At 39.8% G+C, this 25278-nt stretch overlaps 1 protein-coding gene across 4 annotated transcripts in view; it reads right to left on the reverse strand.

Moving 5' to 3' along the window:
- The window catches only part of PDE2A (phosphodiesterase 2A), a 1131360-nt gene that overhangs the window by 24091 nt on the left and 1081991 nt on the right, over nucleotides 1-25278 (reverse strand). For all 4 annotated transcript variants that reach the window (XM_053708776.1, XM_053708774.1, XM_053708775.1 and 1 more), the window contains 3 exons: nucleotides 13233-13307; nucleotides 12247-12346; nucleotides 6254-6366 (listed from right to left, as the gene is read on the reverse strand). In XM_053708776.1, coding sequence (XP_053564751.1) covers nucleotides 6254-6366; nucleotides 12247-12346; nucleotides 13233-13307 — 288 coding nt within the window. The remainder of the gene's footprint in view (nucleotides 1-6253; nucleotides 6367-12246; nucleotides 12347-13232; nucleotides 13308-25278) is intronic.

Below are 25278 nucleotides of genomic sequence, written 5' to 3' on the forward strand. Positions count from 1 at the left end.
TATACCCTCACCACTTGTACAGATAGGGATATATACCCTCACCATTTGTACAAATAGGGATATATACCCCACCACTTGTACAGAAAGGGATATATACCCTCACCTCTTGTACAGATAGGGATATATACCCTCACCACTTGCACAGATAGGGATATATACCCTCACCTCTTGTACAAATAGGGATATATACCCTTACCACTTGTACAGATAGGGATATATACCCTCACCTCTTGTACAGATAGGGATATATACCCCACCACTTGTATAGATAGGGATATATACCCTCACCTCTTGTACAGATAGTGTTATACACCCTCACCACTTGTACAGATAGGGATATATACCCTTATCACTTGTACAGATAGGGATATATACCCTCACCACTTGTACAGATAGGGATATATACCCTCACCAATTGTACAGATATGGATATATACCCTCACCTCTTGTACAGATAGGGATATATACCCTTACCACTTGTACAGATAGGGATATATACCCTTACCACTTGTACAGATAGGAATATATACCCTCACCTCTTGTACAGATAGGGATATATACCCTTACCACTTGTACAGATAGGGATATATACCCTCACCACTTGTACAGATAGGGATATATACCCTTACCACTTGTACAGATAGGGATATATACCCTCACCACTTGTACAGATAGGGATATATACCCTCACCTCTTGTACAGATAGTGTTATATACCCTCACCACTTGTAAAGATAGGGATATATACACTCACTACTTGTACAGATAGGGCTATGTACCCTCACCAATTGTACAGATAGGGATATATACCCCCACAACTTGTACAGATAGGGATATATACCCTCACCACTTGTACAGATAGGGATATATGCCCTCACCTCTTGTACAGATATGGATATATACCCTCACCTCTTGTACAGATAGGGATATATACCCTTACCACTTGTACAGATAGGGATATATACCCTTACCACTTGTACAGATAGGAATATATACCCTCACCTCTTGTACAGATAGGGATATATACCCTTACCACTTGTACAGATAGGGATATATACCCTCACCACTTGTACAGATAGGGATATATACCCTTACCACTTGTACAGATAGGGATATATACCCTCACCACTTGTACAGATAGGGATATATACCCTCACCTCTTGTACAGATAGTGTTATATACCCTCACCACTTGTAAAGATAGGGATATATACACTCACTACTTGTACAGATAGGGCTATGTACCCTCACCAATTGTACAGATAGGGATATATACCCCCACAACTTGTACAGATAGGGATATATACCCTCACCACTTGTACAGATAGGGATATATGCCCTCACCTCTTGTACAGATAGGGATATATACCCTCACCACTTGTACAGATATGGATATATACTCTCACCACTTGTACAGATAGGGATATATACCCTCACCAACACAACTTGTACAGATAGGGATATATACCCTCACCAACACAACTTGTACAGATAGGGATATATACCCTCACCAACACCACTTGTACAGATAGGGATATATACCCTTACCAACACCACTTGTACAGATAGGGATAAATACCCTCACCAACACCACTTGTACAGATAGGGATATATACCCTCACCACTTGTACAGATAGGGATATATACCCTCACCACTTGTACAGATAGGGATATATACCCTCACCACTTGTACAGAAAGGGATATATACCCTTACCACTTGTACAGATAGGGATATATACCCTCACCAGCACCACTTGTACAGATAGGGATATATACCGTCACCACTTGTACAGAAAGGGATATATACCCTCACCACTTGTACAGATAGGGATATATACCCTCACCAGCACCACTTGTACAGATAGAGATATATACCCTCACCAACACCACTTGTACAGATAGGGATATATACCCTTACCAACACCACTTGTACAGATAGGGATATATACCCTCACCACTTGTACAGATAGGGATATATACCCTCACCACTTGTACAGATAGGGATATATACCCTCACCACTTGTACAGAAAGGGACATATACCCTCACCACTTGTACAGATAGGGATATATACCCTCACCACTTGTACAGATAGGGATATATACCCTCACCACTTGTACAGAAAGGGATATATACCCTCACCACTTGTACAGATAGGAATATATACCCTCACCACTTGTACAGATAGGGATATATACCCTCACCAGCACCACTTGTACAGATAAGGATATATACCCTTACCACTTGTACAGATAGAGATATATACCCTTACCACTTGTACAGATAGGGATATATACCCTCACCAACACCACTTGTACAGATAGGGATATATACCCTTACCAACACCACTTGTACAGATAGGGATATATACCCGCACCACTTGTACAGATAGGGATATATACCCTCACCACTTGTACAGATAGGGATATATACCCTCACCACTTGTACAGATAGGGATATATACCCTCACCACTTGTACAGAAATGGATATATACCCTCACCACTTGTACAGATAGGGATATATACCCTCACCAGCACCACTTGTACAGATAAGGATATATACCCTTACCACTTGTACAGATAGGGATATATACCCTTACCACTTGTACAGATAGGGATATATACCCTCACCACTTGTACAGATAAGGATATATACCCTCACCACTTGTACAGATAGGAATATATACCCTCACCACTTGTACAGATAGGGATATATACCCTCACCACTTGTACAGATAGGGATATATACCCTCACCAGCACCATTTGTACAGATAGGGATATATACCCTCACCACTTGTACAGATAGGGATATATACACCACCACTTGTACAGATAGGGATATATACCCTACCACTAGTACAGATATGGATATATACCCTCACCACTTGTATAGGTAGGGATATATACCCTCACCTCTTGTACAGATAGGGATATATACCCTCACCTCTTGTACAGATAGGGATATATACCCTCACCTCTTGTACAGATAGGGATATATGCCCTCACCACTTGTACAGATAGGGATATATACCCCACCACATGTACAGATAGGGATATATACCCTCACCACTTGTACAGGTAGGGATATATACCCCCACCTCTTGTACAGATAGGGATATATACCCCACCACTTGTACAGATAGGGATATATACCCTCACCACTTGTACAGATATGGATATATATCCTCACCTCTTGTACAGATAGGGATATATACCCTCACCTCTTGTACAGATAGGGATATATACCCTCACCTCTTGTACAGATAGGGATATATACCCTCACCACTTGTACAGGTAGGGATATATACCCCCACCTCTTGTACAGATAGGGATATATACCCCACCACTTGTACAGATAGGGATATATACCCTCACCACTTGTACAGATATGGATATATATCCTCACCTCTTGTACAGATAGGGATATATACCCTCACCTCTTGTACAGATAGGGATATATACCCTCACCTCTTGTACAGATAGGGATATATGCCCTCACCACTTGTACAGATAGGGATATATACCCCACCACATGTACAGATAGGGATATATACCCTCACCACTTGTACAGGTAGGGATATATACCCCCACCTCTTGTACAGATAGGGATATATACCCCACCACTTGTACAGATAGGGATATATACCCTCACCACTTGTACAGATATGGATATATATCCTCACCTCTTGTACAGATAGGGATATATACCCTCACCTCTTGTACAGATAGGGATATATACCCTCACCTCTTGTACAGATAGGGATATATGCCCTCACCACTTGTACAGATAGGGATATATACCCTCACACCTTGTACAGATATGGATATATACCCTCAACTCTTGTACAGATAGGGTTATATACCCATACCACTTGTACAGATAGGGATATATACCCCACCACTTGTACAGATAGGGATATATACCCCACCACTTGTACAGATAGGGATATATACCCCACCACTTGTACAGATATGGATATATATCCTCACCTCTTGTACAGATAGGGATATATACCCCACCACTTGTACAGATATGGATATATACCCTCACCTCTTGTACAGATAGGGTTATATACCCATACCCCTTGTACAGATATGGATTAAAAAGCCCACTACTTATACAGATAGAGATCTATACTCCCACCACTTGTACATATAGGGATTTATACCCCCACCACTGGTACACATAGAGATTTATACCCCCACCACTTGTACAGACACGGATTTATACCCCACCACTTGTACAGATAGGGATATATACCCTCACCACTTGTACAGATAGGGATATATACCCCCACCTCTTGTACAGATAGGGATATATACCCCACCAGTAGTACAGGTAGGGATATATACCCCACCACTTGTACAGGTAGGGATATATACCCCCACCTCTTGTACAGATAGGGATATATACCCCACCACTTGTACAGATAGGGATATTTACCCCCACCACTTGTACAGATAGGGATATTTACCCCCACCACTTGTACAAATAGGGATATAGACCCCACCTTTTGTACATATAGGGATATATACCCCACCACTTGTACATATAGGGGTATACTGTATATACCCCACCACTTGTACAAATAGGGATATATACTCCAATCACTTGTACATATAGGGATATATACCCCACCACTTGTACAAATAGGGATATATACCCAAGTCACTTGTACATATAGGGATATATACCCCACCACTTGTACATATAGGGATATATACTCCCACCACTTGTACATATAGGGATATATACCCCACCACTTGTATAAATAGGGATATATACTCCCACCACTTGTACATATAGGGATATATACCCCACCACTTGTATAAATAGGGATATATACTCCCACCACTTGTACATATAGGGATATATACTCCCACCACTTGTATAAATAGGGATATATACCCCCACCACTTGTACATATAGGGATATATACCCTCACCACTTGTACATATAGGGATATATACTCCCACCACTTGTATAAATAGGGATATATACCCCCACCACTTGGTGATGGAAAGAAGAATAAACACTTATTCTCTTAAAGGGATAGAAAGGTCAAAATTGAAATGTGCAATGTGCATTTTACATGTTAAATAGAATTGTTGCAATATAGGTTCATTAGTAAAAAAGTTATTTATGTTTTACAGCTGCATACACACGTATGCTGTGATGCCCTGAGCATCAGCAAACAGTCTCAGTGAGTCAGGGATGGTTTGTATGGCACAAATGAAGTCTTCACCGATACAAAACGCACCACTAGCAGCTCTGTGAGCAAGCATGATGTTTGCATCCTGAGGCTCACACACAGCATATGTGCATATGCTGCTGACGCAGTAATAACATTTACTAGAGTTAGTGTTAACATTTTTCTCTGCACGTGCATGTAAAGCATAGCTAGATATTTTCAGTGCACCAGCATTTTACATACTGCAGCTGCTCAGTGAACCAGTGGGTTTTGTGTCAAATCAGCAATTAACAAATTGAGTCATTACACGATAATACAAGCACCTTTAGTTCTCTGAGTAAGTGCTGTGTTTAAAATGCTGGTGCACGGTGCATACTCAAATACACTTTTGAAACAGCTATAGCTTTTATTAGAAGCATTTTTGCTAATGCATCTATATTACAAAAATGAGTGTATTAAAAACTTAAAGGGCCACTAAACCCAAAATCTTTCTTTCATGATTCAGATAGAGAACAAAAATTTAAACAACATTACAATTTACTTCCATAATTTATTTTGCTTCATTTTTTAAATATCCTTATTTGAAAAAAAAGCAATGTACATGGTGAGCCAATCACATGATGCTTCTATGTGCAGCAACCAATCATCAGCTAGTGAGCATATCTAGATATGCTTTTCATCAAAGAATATCAAGAGAATCAAACAAATTAGATAATATAAGTAAATTAGAAATATGTTTAACATTGCATTCTCTTTCTAAATCATAAAAGAAAAAATGTGGGTGGCATGTCCCTTTAAATGCATCCATGTGGATTCCAATTTTGGCTGTAATGTCCCTTTAATGTTAGACTCTGCTGGTGATATTGGGATAGGCTGTATTCCAGCTGAGGCTCTTAGCAGAAAATGTATCTACAATTTATTTTTACGTTTTTCAATTGGAGGTTTAACTGTAAAATACTGAGAATTATCATTTTTTTAAAGTCGATGTCACTGATGATTAATTCTACAAAAAGCAAAACAAATATCTTCTTAAAACACTAAAAACATGAAATAAAATCTCACCGCTATCTTCCTTGTAGTTTTCCAGCCTTTGGTTTGGTCTGAGAGGTCACACGAGGTCATAAGAAGACATAACAATAGACTGTGATGGTGTTTGTTTTTGGGATTATACCCATCTGTAAAAAAAATTAAATAATACAATAATTTACAATAAAATTAAGTAAAATTATAATGTGCACAATAAAAGTGACATAAAACAAAAAACGATACCATACAACACCGTGCACTAAAAGGATATGGAACAATGTTCAAAGAAGATCTTTGTACCTCAAAGAAAATGGAAATAAACTTTCATAGTGTAGTTAAACCATATGAGATATCCCTTTAAGAACAAAGGAAAATTACTCACATGCTGATGAGCTACTATAGCTCTAAGTAATGCGCTCCATACAAATGGATCCAAGACTGGATTGGTTTGTAGGGGGTTCCAATATTTACTGACAAAAATACAATTAAAATTGATTAAAAAGGCAAAGTCTTTGTTTAATAGAAAGGCAGTAGTTGCCAGTAACTTTGGGGGCCCAAAGGCTGTCAAAAAACACAAAACCAATAGACCTCTTTCCTGAACGATTGCAAGAAGGGTCTGGTGCACCTTGCTTTCAGTAAGCCTGCCTCTCCTTGTGACATGTAACTGTGTGTCTGCGACTCCGACGTGCGTTTCACCTTTCGGTGATGTCATCGTTGAAAAAGCCTATGAGTAATTTTCCTATGTTCTCATATGGTTTAACACTATGAAATGTATTTCCAGTTTACTTTGAGTACAAAGAAGACCTTCTTTGAACATTGTTCCATGTCCTTTTAGTGCACGGTCTTGTATGGTATTGTTTTTTGTTTTATAATAAAATAATTTGCATCTGCAGATTCTATAGAAGAAGAAAATGCAAGACACACATGCAGGTGCAGACACAACACAGGTATCAGTGAATCAGACGGAGGAGGCTCACCAAACCCAAGTTCAATTCATAAATAGACAATGTCCTCCAGCTTCTGATATTTAAAAATGACCATTATTATACAAACATAGGTCCGAAGTTCAGCAACGTTTAGGGCTAGTTCATGCCCTTCCCTCGCCTTGTATGAGTCAAAAACAAAATCACGTTTAAAGGGACAGTAAAGTCAAAATGAAACTTTCATGATTCAGTCAGAGTATATCATTTTAACAACTTTTACAATTTACTTCTATTATCTAATTTGCTTCATCCTCTTGATATCAGGAGCAGCAGTGCACTACTGGGTGGAGGCTACACATATGTGCCTCTTGTGATTGGCTCACAGAATATGCTCAGCTAGCTCACAGTAGTGCATTGCTCCTCATTCAACAAAGGATACCAAGAGAACAAAGCAAATGTGTTAATAGAAGGAAATTGGAAAGCTGTTTATCATTTTATGCTCTATTTGAATCTATCTTAGTTGTCAAAGAAAAATGTTGAGTTTCATGTTCCTTTAATTGATAACTCACTCCTGATGACTCTTCTAGACTCACAAGGGTACAACTGTATTACTACTGGACGTAACCGTCTGCACCAGATATTGCTACATATAAGCTGTATTTTTCCCATGACAGTTTGATATCACTGGGTGGGATCCCGTGCCACTGACAGAGCTACTCTAACTCACAGTATCTGACTAATGCTTCTGTGACCTACAGATGGTACCTGTGAGATCAAGTGACCTTATTGGACAACCAGTTACCTCCTTAGGAATGGTGCCTTTCTGCGTGTCACCTGTCTCTGCAGTTGCTATGACTACCAGACCAAGGCTCCTGATCTTTATCACTGTCACAGCTCCTGCTTTACGGAGTTCTTCTTTACCATCATCACCAGCAAGTTTTTTTTGAGTACGGCTATAAAACCTGATGACTTAATGGGATATGAAACCCACATTTGTTTATTTCCTGATTGAGATAGAGCAGCAATTTTAAGCAATTTTCTAATTTCTAACTCCCTAATTTACTCCTATTGTCAATTTTTCTTTGTTCTCTTGGTATCTTTATTTGAAAAGACAGGAATGTAAGCTTAGGAGACACACCATTTTTATTCAAGACCCTGGGTAGCACTTGCTGATTGGTGGCTACACAGATGCACACAAATATACACACAGGTGTGCATAGGCACGTGCACACACATATCCAAATAAACACACAGGCGTGCAAACACACGTGCACACACATATCCAAATAAACACACAGGCGTGCAAACACACGTGCACACACATATACAAATAAACACACAGGCGTGCAAACACACGTGCACTAACATGCACACAAATATACAAATGTACACACAGGTGTGCATAGGCACGTGCACACACATATCCAAATAAACACACAGGCGTGCAAACACACGTGCACACACATATCCAAATAAACACACAGGCGTGCAAACACACGTGCACACACATATACAAATAAACACACAGGCGTGCAAACACACGTGCACTAACATGCACACAAATATACAAATGTACACACAGGCGTGCATACGCACGTGCACACACATATGCAAATGTACACACAGGCGTGCATACGCACGTGCACACACATATACAAATGTACACACAGGCGTGCATACGCACGTGCACAAACATATATACAAACATGCACACAGGTGTGCATACACACGTGCACACACACATATACAAACGTGCATACACACGTGTACACACATATATACAAACGTGCACCCAGGCGTGCATACACACACACACCTATACAAACGTGCATACACATGCACACACACATATATACAAACGTGCACACAGGAGTGCATACACACGTGCACACACATATATATAAACGTGAACACAGGCGTGCATAAACACGTGCACACACATATATATATAAACGTGAACACAGGCGTGCATACACACGTGCACACACATATATATAAACGTGAACACAGGCGTGCATAAACACGTGCACACACATATATATATAAACGTGAACACAGGCATGCATACACACGTGCACACACACATATACATCTCTTCCCTCACATTTTCCTCATTCGAAACCCACATGATTCGCTTATTCTCTCCTCTTTCTATACGTGTCGCAGTCATATACCGTCCTCCTGGCTCTTCAACTCAATTTCTAAATCACTTGGCTGCATGGCTACCTTATTTCCTTTCCTCAGACACCCCTTCCCTCATTCTTGGTGACTTTAACATCCCTCTTGACAATCCCACTGCCTCCTCTGCTAAACAACTTCTGCAACTCACTTCCTCTTTTGGTCTGTTACAATGGACTGATTCTCCCACTCACAAAGATGGTCACTCCCTTGACCTGATCTTTAGCTATCGATGCACCCTCTCAAACTTCACAAACTCACCCTTTCCTCTTTCTGACCACCATCTCCTTACTTGCAACATATCATCCCTCCCTACAACTTCCCCTCCTTCTGCTCCTCACACCAAACTTCACAGAAGCATTACGTCATTAGATCAACAACAGCTTGCTAGCTCTCTCAAACCTCTCCTCCTCCTTTCCATGCCCTGACCAATCTATCTGCGACTATAAATCCACCCTTACATCCGTCCTTGACAATCTCGCCCCTCTTACCATAGCTCGGAAATCAAACACTCATCCTCATCCCTGGCATACTACTCTGACACGATACCAACGCAGATGTTCCCGTACTGCTGAGCGGCACTGGATAAAATCTAGGAGTTCAGCTGATTTTCAACACTACAAATTTATCTTGAACTCCTACTACTCTGCCCTTAATTTCCATAAGCAACACTACTTCTCTACTCTTATCTCTAATCTTTCTTCAAACCCAAAACGTTTGTTCTCCACTTTCAATACTCTTCTCCGCCCTCCCCCACCTCCTAATACAACTTCTCTGTCAGCTCAAGACTTTGCCAACCACTTCAATAACAAAATCAACTCCATCAGAAATGATGGACTTCTCCAGACTGGCTCCCATCTTGTGGAACTCTCTGCCTCGCTCCACAAGACTCTCTTCTAGTTTTAAAAGCTTCAAGTGCTCCCTAAAGACTCTACTGTTCATGGATGCACAACATATTCTAACCTTTCTTTATACCAGTTCCTCTTCTCCATTGCTATCCCCTGAACCTTCCTAGCATGTAAGCTTAAGAGTCCAGCTGTTTGTTGATCACCTTCTCAAGAGCGGACTACAACAGTACAACTCTTGGCAGGGCCCTCTACCCATTTGATCCCTATAACTGTTTTTTTGCACTCCGCCTTTGTTAATAGCGCTGTGGAATCTGTTGGGGCTCTACAAATAACCGATAATAATAATAAAATAATAATATACAAACGTGCATACACACGTTCACACACATATATACAAACGTGCACACAGTCCTGCATACACACGTGCACACACATATACAAACGTGCACAGAGGCGTGCATACACACGTGCACACACATATACAAACGTGCACACAGGCGTGCATACACACGTGCACACACATATATACAAACGTGCCCACAGGCGTGCATACACACACATATATACAAACGTGCATACACACGTGCACACCCATATATACAAACGTGCACACACATATATAAACACGTACACACACATATATACAAATGTGCACACACATATATACACACGTGCACACACATATATACAAACGTGCACACACATATATACACACTTGCACACACATATATACAAACGTGCACACATATATACACACGTGCACACACATATATACAAACGTGCACACAGGCGTGCATACACACGTGCACACACATATATACACACATGCACACACATATATACAAACGTGCACACAGGCGTGCATAGACACGTGCACACACATATATACACACGTGCACACACATATATACACACGTGCACACAGGTTTGCATACACGGACACAAATAATTTCCCTGTCTCCGCCTGCAGGAAGTAGTGAGGCCTAATTGAGGAGCCTCCATCCTAACTGACATTCACTGCAATATGTGGTTAATAAATTGGGTCCCGTTAAGTAAACTTCCAGCCCTGTATACTCTCTCTTCACATCTTCCTGCTACTTTTTATTTCTAGTTTATGATCTTGCTATCACCCTGGTTACGGCAGCTGTTTTTGCAATCCTATAATGCGTAATAAAGATGGTGCTGCTTCTGCAATGTAAGATATTGCAATCTAATGTACAAAGCTACAGAATCATAATAAAAAATAATCATTTTACAAATATTCAGCAGTAACACATACGTCTGAAATAACTTGAATATTTTATCATATAGGAGTGGAGTTGTATTTGGATAGTGTAATCGCATTGCTATGTTCCTGATTTTCTTTCGGTGCCACTAGATGGTGATGTTTACAAGCTGAAGAAACATTTATTTGAAAATATAAATACATATTCAGTGTTCCAAATGTTTGTATGTAGATAAATAAGGTTTATATAAATGTCCATAATTTATTTGTTAGCTCTCACAAGATTGATATAGACAGATCGATATAGATAGAAAGATAGATAGAAAAACTGATGGATGGACTATCAGATACATATATGTTTATATAGTAAGGGACAGATGGATAGGATAGCCTTTCTGTTTTGGCCCCTGTTTTATATGATTGGGGCCATTAAATTACCTGTGGCTTTGGCTGCTAGGTAACACACAGGCAGACGGCCCAACTGTCCCTATATGAGAGGGGCAGTCGCTGATTCTGATCTCTGTCTTGCTGTCTCTCTTAGACAGTCATTTGTCCCTATTTGCAGAATTTCCCTTATCTCCACCCATAGAACACCCAGACGCACCCACAAACTGCCCAGATACCCCCCAACCACCAAGATGCACACACAATTCCAGTCACTAACCACCCACTACCCCACCCCCCCTACAACACTGTTTCTCCCACAAAATCAGGACCGCCCCCCATAAACTTCCTGAGTGCCACAAATGTTGGTTATAAAGTACACACAGGACCCTAGCACACACTTGCCCACCAGGGATACACCTTAGCATTAACCCTATATTAGCTTATCATACAACATCAGCCTCTTATTACCATCTGCCATTTTCTGAAGATCTTTAAAGATGCGCAGGTGATGTGCAAGGTCAGTGGCCAGAATAATTTCTCGCATCAAATCCAGCATCCTTTGGTAATCCTAGTGAGCAGAGCACAAATACAGAACACAAATTACATCCCCAGAAATATCCCTGAAGCTGCCTTTTGTAATCATTGAAAACATATTTCCATCAGACACAGAACATTCTTCTATTAGGACATTTCTTTAATGTTACAATTTACAAACCTCCTGGCACAGACAAGTGAGTGATGTGAAGTTAAGAAAACACTTTTGATGTTAAAATTTATGTTTGAAAATCTCAGCAGCTCCCTCTGGCAAATACAGACTAAAGAGCTCTGTGGTCTGATCATATTCAGCCAAAGCAGAAGTCATTTCCTCATGTTGTTGTCATAAGGGGAGATAAGGATTTCTCTATAAAGATACTTTTGCAATACTTTTTTCTCTTCATGAAAATAAACTTACAATCAATAGGCAGTAATATGATCTTATCAGTGCTTCAAAGCAAATTGTGTAACTCAATGTCCTTTTGATGAAATATATACAGTAAACAAGTTTAAATGACCAGTAAATATAGCAGATTTGCATAACCAACAAATTAGGGGCCGATTTATTAAGGCCTACACATATTAGAGCTGGCAAATACTATAGTATGTGTACATTTATGTTGAGAGAAGACAGAGGAGAGAGAGAGAGGAGACAGAGAGAAATTAAAGAGGAGAAAGAGAGAAAAGAGAGAGGAGAAAGAGAGAAAAGAGAGAGGAGAAAGAGAGAGGAGAAAGGAAGTAGAGAGAAAAGACAGAGATGAGAAGACCGAGTGGGGCGAGTCCTGTTTGCACATATACTGTATGTCTGTATCAGGATGCATGGTGTATGGCTGTACTGGAATGGGTGGTCAGTCAGTCTTTTTGCTGTGTGTTATTCATGTCACCTGGTATAAATTTGTAACTATTTTTATCTTTCTTACCTTCCTTGAGAACTGCTCAAAAATGTTACATCCATGGGAGTTTAAGATAGCGATTGCCTGAGCAAAATGATGTCTCTGTTGGGAAAACTCACAGTTATCTAATGCAACCTTATCAAACACGTCATAGTATTCAACCTGCTGGTCAGTATTCATATTCTCAGCTCAACTGTACAAAGCAAGCTCTGTATTCCCATAGTATATTTGTAGTGAATAAACCACATTATTTACATTATTGCTGTAAATATGCTGTACCAAATGACACCACTGTATTGGTGAATAAATATCACATTCCTTACAAGTTCCTTCTTTTTATAGTAAATAGTAACATAATCCGTCTGAGGAGGAGATCAGTCTTCAAGGGACGAGACACTTTGAGTGTGAAATATAAATTGTTTAATGCACAGCAAAACACTTTGCAATATACTTACATTTGTTATTTAAGTCTAAAAATTATGTTTTTTCTAATACTGAAAATTGGAGGTGCACGGTGTAGACTCACAAGTCTAACTTAGCTACATTGCTGTCTCAAATTGGCCTTAGCAGAGATTATAAATTAAAGAACTGTAAACCAATGACTATTTTGCAAACAAAATTACAGTGGCAAGCCTTGTTTACTTCAGTGAATAATAAATCTGGGAGTCTTCCTCTCTAGAAGTCAATTGGTGGGGTGCAGTTTACTCACTCAAAATCAAATGCAGCAAAAAAGGTGTTAATTAATTCAAAAAAGGTTCACATTTGCCTAGTTAGTCTAATGCAAGTCTGCCGAAAAAAAATTGTAATTACAAACCAACAAGCTGAAATGTGTTTAAGAAAAGGGGACAACTCTTCAACCCATATTCGGTACATGCTAAACAATATATTATTTACCAACTTAAAGGGACCTAATTTATCAACCTCTGAGGAATAAAAACCTGGTTTCAGCCCGACCAGGGGTCTAGAAAAAGCACCAAGTTAAATATGAATTATCCGTAGATGCATAAAAAGGCACTGGCATGTGAAAATGTCACTATTGAAGTTTTGGGGTGCTAACGTAAAGATGCATAGCGCAATGAACCACAATAAACTCTGTTGGAATTCAAACCTCTAGACCAGAAGTTAAACCAGCTGACACTCACTCTGATCATCAATATCTAATAGAAATAATGTAGAGATTCTCATCAATATGGTATAACAGAAGGAAGCTAAGATTCATTTATTAAAAATATAATTACAAATACTATTCAAATGCATTAGTTAATTACAGGTTTCTGTATCAGATAATTAAAAACCTAATCAACATATAAATGACATTTACTTTGAAGATGAATGCAATAAATTGCTTGTTATGTCAAATTAAAAAAATTCAACAACTGCAAAGTATAAGAATGCCGTAATTATTTAGAAACTACTCTGACATTAAAAAGAATAATTTATATTTAAAATGTGACACGTTGTATCTTCACTTTCATATTTTTAAGTGCAACTGAAGCGGAATTTTTTCAGCTTTCATTTTAGTCCTATTTATTTCAAAATGAATAACCTTTCTTCAGTATTGAGAAGATGACCGTGCAGCATGCAGATAAGGGCAAAATAACATTACAAATGAACTAGCAAGAAAAGGGAACATCAATGGGGCATTTTCTGGTGGTTCAAATAACAGACAGCTAGATTACGAGTTTGGCGTTATTTGTGAAAAAGCATCGTTATGGCCCATAACGATGCTTTTCCCTACAGCTGGTATTACAAGTCTTGTCAGAATAGCTGCACCACACACTTTTTGGGCCGTCACGGAACGTCAGTACCGCACTTTAAGAAAAGTCCTTTTTCAATGGGACTTCCATAGAGCCGGTATTACGAGTTTTGCTGTAAGGCCAAAAAGTGAGCGTTACAGCCTAAAATAACAAGATCCGTACTGCCATCTAAAGTCAGTAGTTATGAGATTTACGCTACAAAGCTGTACCATAAAACTCATAATTAAACTGCTAAAAAGTACACTAACACCCATAAACTACCTATTAACCCCTAAACCGAGGCCCTCCCGCATCGCGAACACTAAAATAAAATTATTAACCCCTAATCTGCCGCTCCGGACATCGCCGCCACTTAAAAAATGTATTAACCACTATTCCGCCGCTTCCCGACATCGCCACCACTATAATAAACCTATTAACCCCTAAACCGCCGCCCTCCCACATCGCAAACTCTTTTAAAATATTATTAACCCCTAATCTGCCATCTGCCAACACCGCCGCTATAATAAACCTATTAACCCCTAGACCTAATCCTAACCCTAACATAACCCTAACCCTAACACCCCCTAACTTAAATATAATTCAAATAAATCTAAATAAAACTTACAATTATTACCTAAATAATTCCTATTTAAAACTAAATACCTGTAAAATAAACCCTAAGCTAGCTACAATATAACTAATAGTTACATTGTATCTATCTTAGGTTTTATATTAAAATAAACACAAATTTACCTGTAAAATAAAACCTAACCTGAGTTACACTAACACCTAACATTACAATAAAATTAAATAAATTAAATTAATAAAATACAATGATCTAAATTACAAAAAAAATAAACACTAAATTACACAAAATAAAGAAATTATCAAAAATAAAAACAAAAAACGGCATCTTCTATCTTCATCCATCTGGCGCGGAACAGGTCCATCGTCAAGACATCCGGCATGGAGCATACTCTTCTTCCGATGGTCAAAGACGAATGAAGTTTCCCTTTAAGGTACATCCTCCAAGATGGTGTCCCTTACATTCCAATTGGCTGATAGAATTCTATCAGCCAATAGGAATTAAAGGTGAAAAAATCCTATTGGCTGATCCAATCAGCCAATAGATTGAGCTTTCATCCTATTGGCTGATCCACCCAGCCAATGGGATTGAGCTCGCATTCTATTGGCTGGATTTCTTGAAGATGGACGCTGGATGGATGAAGATTGAAGATGCCGGATGGATGAAGACTTCTGGCTGGCTGGATGAGGATGGATCATTTCTTTATTTTGTGTAATTTAGTGTTTTGGTTTTTTTCCGTAATTTAGATAATTGTATTTTATTAATTTAATTTATTAAATTTTATTGTAATGTTAGGTGTTAGTGTAACTCAGGTTAGGTTTTATTTTACAGGTACATTTGTATTTATTTTAACTAGGTAGTTAGTAAATAGTTAATAACTATTTACTAACTAGTCTACCTTGTTAAAATAAATACAAACTTACCTGTGAAATAAAAATAACATCTAAACTAACTACAATGTAACAATTAGTTATATTGTATCTAGCTTAGGATTTATTTTACAGGTAAGTATTTATTTTTCAATAGGAATTATTTAGTTATTAATAGTAAGTTTTATTTAGAATTAATTTAATTATGTTAAAGTTAGGGGGTGTTAGGGTAACGTTAGGGTTACGTTAGGGGTTAATATATTTATTTAGTGTTAGTGATGTGGGAGACCAGAGGTTTGGGGGTTAATAACTTTAGTATAGTGGTGGTGGCAACATTGGGGACGGCAGATTACTGGTAAATAAGTGTAGGTAGGTGGTGGCAACATTGGGAGCGGCAGATTAGGGGTTAATACATTTATGTAGGTGGCGGCAACATTGGGGGCGGCAGATTAGGGGTTGATAAGTGTAATGTAGGTGGCGGCGATGTTTAGACTCAGGGTTTATGTTAGGGTGTTTGGTTTAAACATACATTTTTTTCCCCATAGACATCAACGGGGCTGCGTTACGGAGCTTTTCATTCTGCGATCGCAGGTGTTAGGCTTTTTTTTAGCCGGCTCTCCCCATTGATGTCTATGGGGAAATCGTGCACGAGCACGTCAAAACACCGCTTTGTATTTGGGTGAGGTATGGAGCTCATCGCAACCATATCATCCTCACAAGCCGTTTTTTTGCAAACCTGTAATAGCAGCGCTATGAAAGGTGAGCGGTGAAAATAACGTAATTAGCGAGCCAGACATAACGCAAAACTCGTAATCTGGCTGAGAGTAAATAATATCTTCTGTTATATGGAATAGTACAGCTAAGTCTTGACACAACTTGACAAATTTTAGCTAAAAAGTAGCTGATAAAAATATATCCTTTAAAATTATATTAAAGAACATTAAAAAAAACAGAATTTATGTTTACCTGATAAATTACTTTCTCCAACGGTGTGTCCGGTCCACGGCGTCATCCTTACTTGTGGGATATTCTCTTCCCCAACAGGAAATGGCAAAGAGCCCAGCAAAGCTGGTCACATGATCCCTCCTAGGCTCCGCCTACCCCAGTCATTCGACCGACGTTAAGGAGGAATATTTGCATAGGAGAAACCATATGGTACCGTGGTGACTGTAGTTAAAGAAAATAAATTATCAGACCTGATTAAAAAAACCAGGGCGGGCCGTGGACCGGACACACCGTTGGAGAAAGTAATTTATCAGGTAAACATAAATTCTGTTTTCTCCAACATAGGTGTGTCCGGTCCACGGCGTCATCCTTACTTGTGGGAACCAATACCAAAGCTTTAGGACACGGATGAAGGGAGGGAGCAAATCAGGTCACCTAAATGGAAGGCACCACGGTTTGCAAAACCTTTCTCCCAAAAATAGCCTCAGAAGAAGCAAAAATATCAAACTTGTAAAATTTGGTAAAAGTGTGCAGTGAAGACCAAGTCGCTGCCCTACATATCTGATCAACAGAAGCCTCGTTCTTGAAGGCCCATGTGGAAGCCACAGCCCTAGTGGAATGAGCTGTGATTCTTTCGGGAGGCTGCCGTCCGGCAGTCTCGTAAGCCAATCTGATGATGCTTTTAATCCAAAAAGAGAGAGAGGTAGAAGTTGCTTTTTGACCTCTCCTTTTACCGGAATAAACAACAAACAAGGAAGATGTTTGTCTAAAATCCTTTGTAGCTTCTAAATAGAATTTTAGAGCGCGAACAACATCCAAATTGTGCAACAAACGTTCCTTCTTTGAAACTGGTTTCGGACACAGAGAAGGTACGATAATCTCCTGGTTAATGTTTTTGTTAGAAACAACTTTTGGAAGAAAACCAGGTTTAGTACGTAAAACCACCTTATCTGCATGGAACACCAGATAAGGAGGAGAACACTGCAGAGCAGATAATTCTGAAACTCTTCTAGCAGAAGAAATTGCAACTAAAAACAAAACTTTCCAAGATAATAACTTAATATCAACGGAATGTAAGGGTTCAAACGGAACCTCCTGAAGAACTGAAATAACTAAATTGAGACTCCAAGGAGGAGTCAAAGGTTTGTAAACAGGCTTAATTCTAACCAGAGCCTGAACAAAGGCTTGAACATCTGGCACAGCTGCCAGCTTTTTGTGAAGTAACACAGACAAGGCAGAAATCTGTCCCTTCAGGGAACTTGCAGATAATCCTTTTTCCAATCCTTCTTGAAGGAAGGATAGAATCTTAGGAATCTTAACCTTGTCCCAAGGGAATCCTTTAGATTCACACCAACAGATATATTTTTTCCAAATTTTGTGGTAAATCTTTCTAGTTACAGGCTTTCTGGCCTGAACAAGAGTATCGATAACAGAATCTGAGAACCCTCGCTTCGATAAGATCAAGCGTTCAATCTCCAAGCAGTCAGCTGGAGTGAAACCAGGTTCGGATGTTCGAACGGACCCTGAACAAGAAGGTCTCGTCTCAAAGGTAGCTTCCAAGGTGGAGCCGATGACATATTCACCAGATCTGCATACCAAGTCCTGCGTGGCCACGCAGGAGCTATCAAGATCACCGACGCCCTCTCCTGATTGATCCTGGCTACCAGCCTGGGGATGAGAGGAAACGGCGGGAACACATAAGCTAGTTTGAAGGTCCAAGGTGCTACTAGTGCATCCACTAGAGCCGCCTTGGGATCCCTGGATCTGGACCCGTAGCAAGGAACTTTGAAGTTCTGACGAGAGGCCATCAGATCCATGTCTGGAATGCCCCACAGCTGAGTGACTTGGGCAAAGATTTCCGGATGGAGTTCCCACTCCCCCGGATGCAATGTCTGACGACTCAGAAAATCCGCTTCCCAATTTTCCACTCCTGGGATGTGGATAGCGGACAGGTGGCAGGAGTGAGACTCCGCCCATAGAATGATTTTGGTCACTTCTTCCATCGCTAGGGAACTCCTTGTTCCCCCCTGATGGTTGATGTACGCAACAGTTGTCATGTTGTCTGATTGAAACCGTATGAACTTGGCCCTCGCTAGCTGAGGCCAAGCCTTGAGAGCATTGAATATCGCTCTCAGTTCCAGAATATTTATCGGTAGAAGAGATTCTTCCCGAGACCAAAGACCCTGAGCTTTCAGGGATCCCCAGACCGCGCCCCAGCCCATCAGACTGGCGTCGGTCGTGACAATGACCCACTCTGGTCTGCGGAATGTCATCCCTTGTGACAGGTTGTCCAGGGACAGCCACCAACGGAGTGAGTCTCTGGTCCTCTGATTTACTTGTATCTTCGGAGACAAGTCTGTATAATCCCCATTCCACTGACTGAGCATGCACAGTTGTAATGGTCTTAGATGAATGCGCGCAAAAGGAACTATGTCCATTGCCGCTACCATCAACCCGATCACTTCCATGCACTGAGCTATGGAAGGAAGAGGAACGGAATGAAGTATCCGACAAGAGTCTAGAAGCTTTGTTTTTCTGGCCTCTGTCAGAAATATCCTCATTTCTAAGGAGTCTATTATTGTTCCCAAGAAGGGAACCCTTGTTGACGGAGATAGAGAACTCTTTTCCACGTTCACTTTCCATCCGTGAGATCTGAGAAAGGCCAGGACTATGTCCGTGTGAGCCTTTGCTTGAGGAAGGGACGACGCTTGAATCAGAATGTCGTCCAAATAAGGTACTACAGCAATGCCCCTTGGTCTTAGCACAGCTAGAAGGGACCCTAGTACCTTTGTGAAAATCCTTGGAGCAGTGGCTAATCCGAAAGGAAGCGCCACAAACTGGTAATGCTTGTCCAGGAATGCGAACCTTAGGAACCGATGATGTTCCTTGTGGATAGGAATATGTAGATACGCATCCTTTAAATCCACCGTGGTCATGAATTGACCTTCCTGGATGGAAGGAAGAATAGTTCGAATGGTTTCCATCTTGAACGATGGAACCTTGAGAAACTTGTTTAAGATCTTGAGATCTAAGATTGGTCTGAACGTTCCCTCTTTTTTGGGAACTATGAACAGATTGGAGTAGAACCCCATCCCTTGTTCTCTTAATGGAACAGGATGAATCACTCCCATTTTTAACAGGTCTTCTACACAATGTAAGAATGCCTGTCTTTTTATGTGGTCTGAAGACAACTGAGACCTGTGGAACCTCCCCCTTGGGGGAAGCCCCTTGAATTCCAGAAGATAACCTTGGGAGACTATTTCTAGCGCCCAAGGATCCAGAACATCTCTTGCCCAAGCCTGAGCGAAGAGAGAGAGTCTGCCCCCCACCAGATCCGGTCCCGGATCGGGGGCCAACATTTCATGCTGTCTTGGTAGCAGTGGCAGGTTTCTTGGCCTGCTTTCCCTTGTTCCAGCCTTGCATTGGTCTCCAAGCTGGCTTGGCTTGAGAAGTATTACCCTCTTGCTTAGAGGACGTAGCACTTTGGGCTGGTCCGTTTCTACGAAAGGGACGAAAATTAGGTTTATTTTTTGCCTTGAAAGGCCGATCCTGAGGAAGGGCGTGGCCCTTACCCCCAGTGATATCAGAGATAATCTCTTTCAAGTCAGGGCCAAACAGCGTTTTCCCCTTGAAAGGAATGTTAAGTAGCTTGTTCTTGGAAGACGCATCAGCCGACCAAGATTTCAACCAAAGCGCTCTGCGCGCCACAATAGCAAACCCAGAATTCTTAGCCGCTAACCTAGCCAATTGCAAAGTGGCGTCTAGGGTAAAAGAATTAGCCAATTTGAGAGCATTGATTCTGTCCATAATCTCCTCATAAGGAGGAGAATCACTATCGACCGCCTTTATCAGCTCATCGAACCAGAAACATGCGGCTGTAGCGACAGGGACAACGCATGAAATTGGTTGTAGAAGGTAACCCTGCTGAACAAACATCTTTTTAAGCAAACCTTCTAATTTTTTATCCATAGGATCTTTGAAAGCACAACTATCCTCTATGGGTATAGTGGTGCGTTTGTTTAAAGTGGAAACCGCTCCCTCGACCTTGGGGACTGTCTGCCATAAGTCCTTTCTGGGGTCGACCATAGGAAACAATTTTTTAAATATGGGGGGAGGGACGAAAGGAATACCGGGCCTTTCCCATTCTTTATTAACAATGTCCGCCACCCGCTTGGGTATAGGAAAAGCTTCTGGGAGCCCCGGCACCTCTAGGAACTTGTCCATTTTACATAGTTTCTCTGGGATGACCAACTTGTCACAATCATCCAGAGTGGATAATACCTCCTTAAGCAGAATGCGGAGATGTTCCAACTTAAATTTAAATGTAATCACATCAGGTTCAGCATGTTGAGAAATGTTCCCTGAATCAGTAATTTCTCCCTCAGACAAAACCTCCCTGGCCCCATCAGACTGGGTTAGGGGCCCTTCAGAAACATTATTATCAGCGTCGTCATGCTCTTCAGTATCTAAAACAGAGCAGTCGCGCTTACGCTGATAAGTGTTCATTTTGGCTAAAATGTTTTTGACAGAATTATCCATTACAGCCGTTAATTGTTGCATAGTAAGGAGTATTGGCGCGCTAGATGTACTAGGGGCCTCCTGAGTGGGCAAGACTCGTGTAGACGAAGGAGGGAATGATGCAGTACCATGCTTACTCCCCTCACTTGAGGAATCATCTTGGGCATCATTGTCATTGTCACATAAATCACATTTATTTAAATGAATAGGAATTCTGGCTTCCCCACATTCAGAACACAGTCTATCTGGTAGTTCAGACATGTTAAACAGGCATAAACTTGATAACAAAGTACAAAAAACGTTTTAAAATAAAACCGTTACTGTCACTTTAAATTTTAAACTGAACACACTTTATTACTGCAATTGCGAAAAAACATGAAGGAATTGTTCAAAATTCACCAAATTTTCACCACAGTGTCTTAAAGCCTTAAAAGTATTGCACACCAAATTTGGAAGCTTTAACCCTTAAAATAACGGAACCGGAGCCGTTTTTATCTTTAACCCCTTTACAGTCCCTGGTATCTGCTTTGCTGAGACCCAACCAAGCCCAAAGGGGAATACGATACCAAATGACGCCTTCAGAAAGTCTTTTCTAAGTATCAGAGCTCCTCTCACATGCGACTGCATGCCATGCCTCTCAAAAACAAGTGCGCAACACCAGCGCGAAAATGAGGCTCTGCCTATGCTTTGGGAAAGCCCCTAAAGAATAAGGTGTCTAAAACAGTGCCTGCCGATATTATTATATCAAAATACCCAAATAAAATGATTCCTCAAGGCTAAATATGTGTTAATAATGAATCGATTTAGCCCAGAAAAAGTCTACAGTCTTAATAAGCCCTTGTGAAGCCCTTATTTACGATCGTAATAAACATGGCTTACCGGATCCCATAGGGAAAATGACAGCTTCCAGCATTACATCGTCTTGTTAGAATGTGTCATACCTCAAGCAGCAAGAGACTGCTCACTGTTCCCCCAACTGAAGTTAATTGCTCTCAACAGTCCTGTGTGGAACAGCCATGGATTTTAGTGACGGTTGCTAAAATCATTTTCCTCATACAAACAGAAATCTTCATCTCTTTTCTGTTTCTGAGTAAATAGTACATACCAGCACTATTTCAAAATAACAAACTCTTGATTGAATAATAAAAACTACAGTTAAACACTAAAAAACTCTAAGCCATCTCCGTGGAGATGTTGCCTGTACAACGGCAAAGAGAATGACTGGGGTAGGCGGAGCCTAGGAGGGATCATGTGACCAGCTTTGCTGGGCTCTTTGCCATTTCCTGTTGGGGAAGAGAATATCCCACAAGTAAGGATGACGCCGTGGACCGGACACACCTATGTTGGAGAAAGGCATATTATATTCAGTGGATTCTTCACAAACCATTTATTGGGGGAGTGGTACAGAAAAAATAGGAGGAGGGTGGCTCTGCCAAAGACTTTCTATCTATCTATCTATCTATCTATCTATCTATTTATCTATCTATCTATATGTCTGTCTTTCTATATCTTTCTATTTGTCTATGGCTGTTTGTCTGTCTGTATTTCTATCTGTCTATATCTTTCTATCTATTTGTCTATATCTATCTGTCTGTCTATCTATCTATCTATCTATCTATCTATCTATCTATCTATCTATCTATCTATATATTTACCTGTCTGTCTGTCTGTTTATCTATCTATCTATTTATCGGTCGGTCTGTCTATCTGTCTATATCGTTCTATCTATTTGTCTATATCTATCTATCTATCTATCTATCTGTCTGTCTGTCTGTCTGTCTGTCTGTCTGTCTGTCTGTCTGTCTATCTGTCTGTCTGTCTGTCTATCTATTTATCTGTCTGTCTATCTCTCTATTTATCTATCTATCTATCTATCTATCTATCTATCTGTCTGTCTGTCTGTCTGTCTGTCTGTCTGTCTATCTATGTGTCTGTCTGTCTGTCTGTCTATCTATGTATCTGTCTGTCTGTCTATCTATCTATCTATCTATCTATCTATCTATCTATCTATCTATCTATCTATCTATCTATCTATCTATCTGTCTGTCTGTCTATCTGTCTTTCTATATCTTTCTATTTGTCTATATCTGTCTATCTGGCTGTCTGTCTGTATTTCTATCTGTCTATATCTTTCTATCTATTTGTCTATATCTATCTGTCTATCTATCTATTTATCTATCTATCGGTCGGTCTGTCTATCTATCTAGCTATCTGTCTATAGCTTTCTGTCTATCTATCTGTATGTGCATGCATATACAGGCCTATATTACAAGGGGAGCGCTACTGATAGATGCACTATTAATATCACTGTACCACAGTAGGATTATCGCGCAATCTGGTATTACAAGTCCATGGTAAAATTAAATAACCAGAGAAAGTTTTATGCGCTCTATACTTTCAATGTATATACAGTATAACGGTTGCGCTAAACATTGCTCCAATTACAAGTTGAAAGTTATGTGTTGTTCATAAATTTCCTTTACATTTTTTTAGAGGTTAAAAATACCTATAGCCCGCTGGAGAGCCGCGCTAATCCAACACTTTTTCACAGAGCCCCTGACCACACTAATAGGCTGCGCTAAATCTTCTATAGCGCGGCCCTGGGCTCTGTGAAAAAGGGTTGGGATTGGAGCGGCTTCAGACCGTGCTATTAGACAGTTTACCACACTAAGCCTCCCATTAGAAAGGCCCAGTGCTCTGTGCAGAAGAGTAAGGATTAGTGCGGCCCTCCAGCATGCTAAAGCTAAGTATTTAATGCGACAGGTGCATTTTTTCATAGCAAAGGAACATTTACATTTGTTTAACGAAAATGTATGTAAATGTTCCACGAATATTCAGTATTTGTTTTATTTAAAATGAAACAAAGTTTTTTGAATATTCGTTAGTAAAGGTAAGGCCAATCGGTGTACACCTCTAATAAAAAAGGTTTAAAAGAGATATTTTATATGTCTTGGTGTTTGACATATCTCAAAGGTATACGTAAATATATGTATGTATGTTTAAATATTTGTATGTGTGTGTGAATAAGAGTCTCTGTATGTGTACATATGTATGTGTGTGTGTATATAAGTATCTGTATGTGTACATATGTATGTGTGTGTGTGTATATAAGTATCTATATGTGTGCATATGTTTGTGTGTATGTATATAATTATATATATGGGTGTATGTATATAATTATCTATATGTGTACATGTGTATGTGTATATAATTATCTATATGTGTACATATTTATGTGTGTATGTATATAATTATCTATAGGTGTGTATGTATATAAGTATCTATATGTGTACATATGTGTGTATATAATTATCTATATGTGTATATATGTATGTGTGTGTATATAATTATCTATATGTGTACATATGTGTACATATGTATGTTTGTATGTATACAATTATCTCTGTATGTGTACA

This window comes from Bombina bombina, chromosome 3 (genome assembly GCF_027579735.1).
Source record: "Bombina bombina isolate aBomBom1 chromosome 3, aBomBom1.pri, whole genome shotgun sequence".
NCBI classification, from domain to species: domain Eukaryota; kingdom Metazoa; phylum Chordata; class Amphibia; order Anura; family Bombinatoridae; genus Bombina; species Bombina bombina.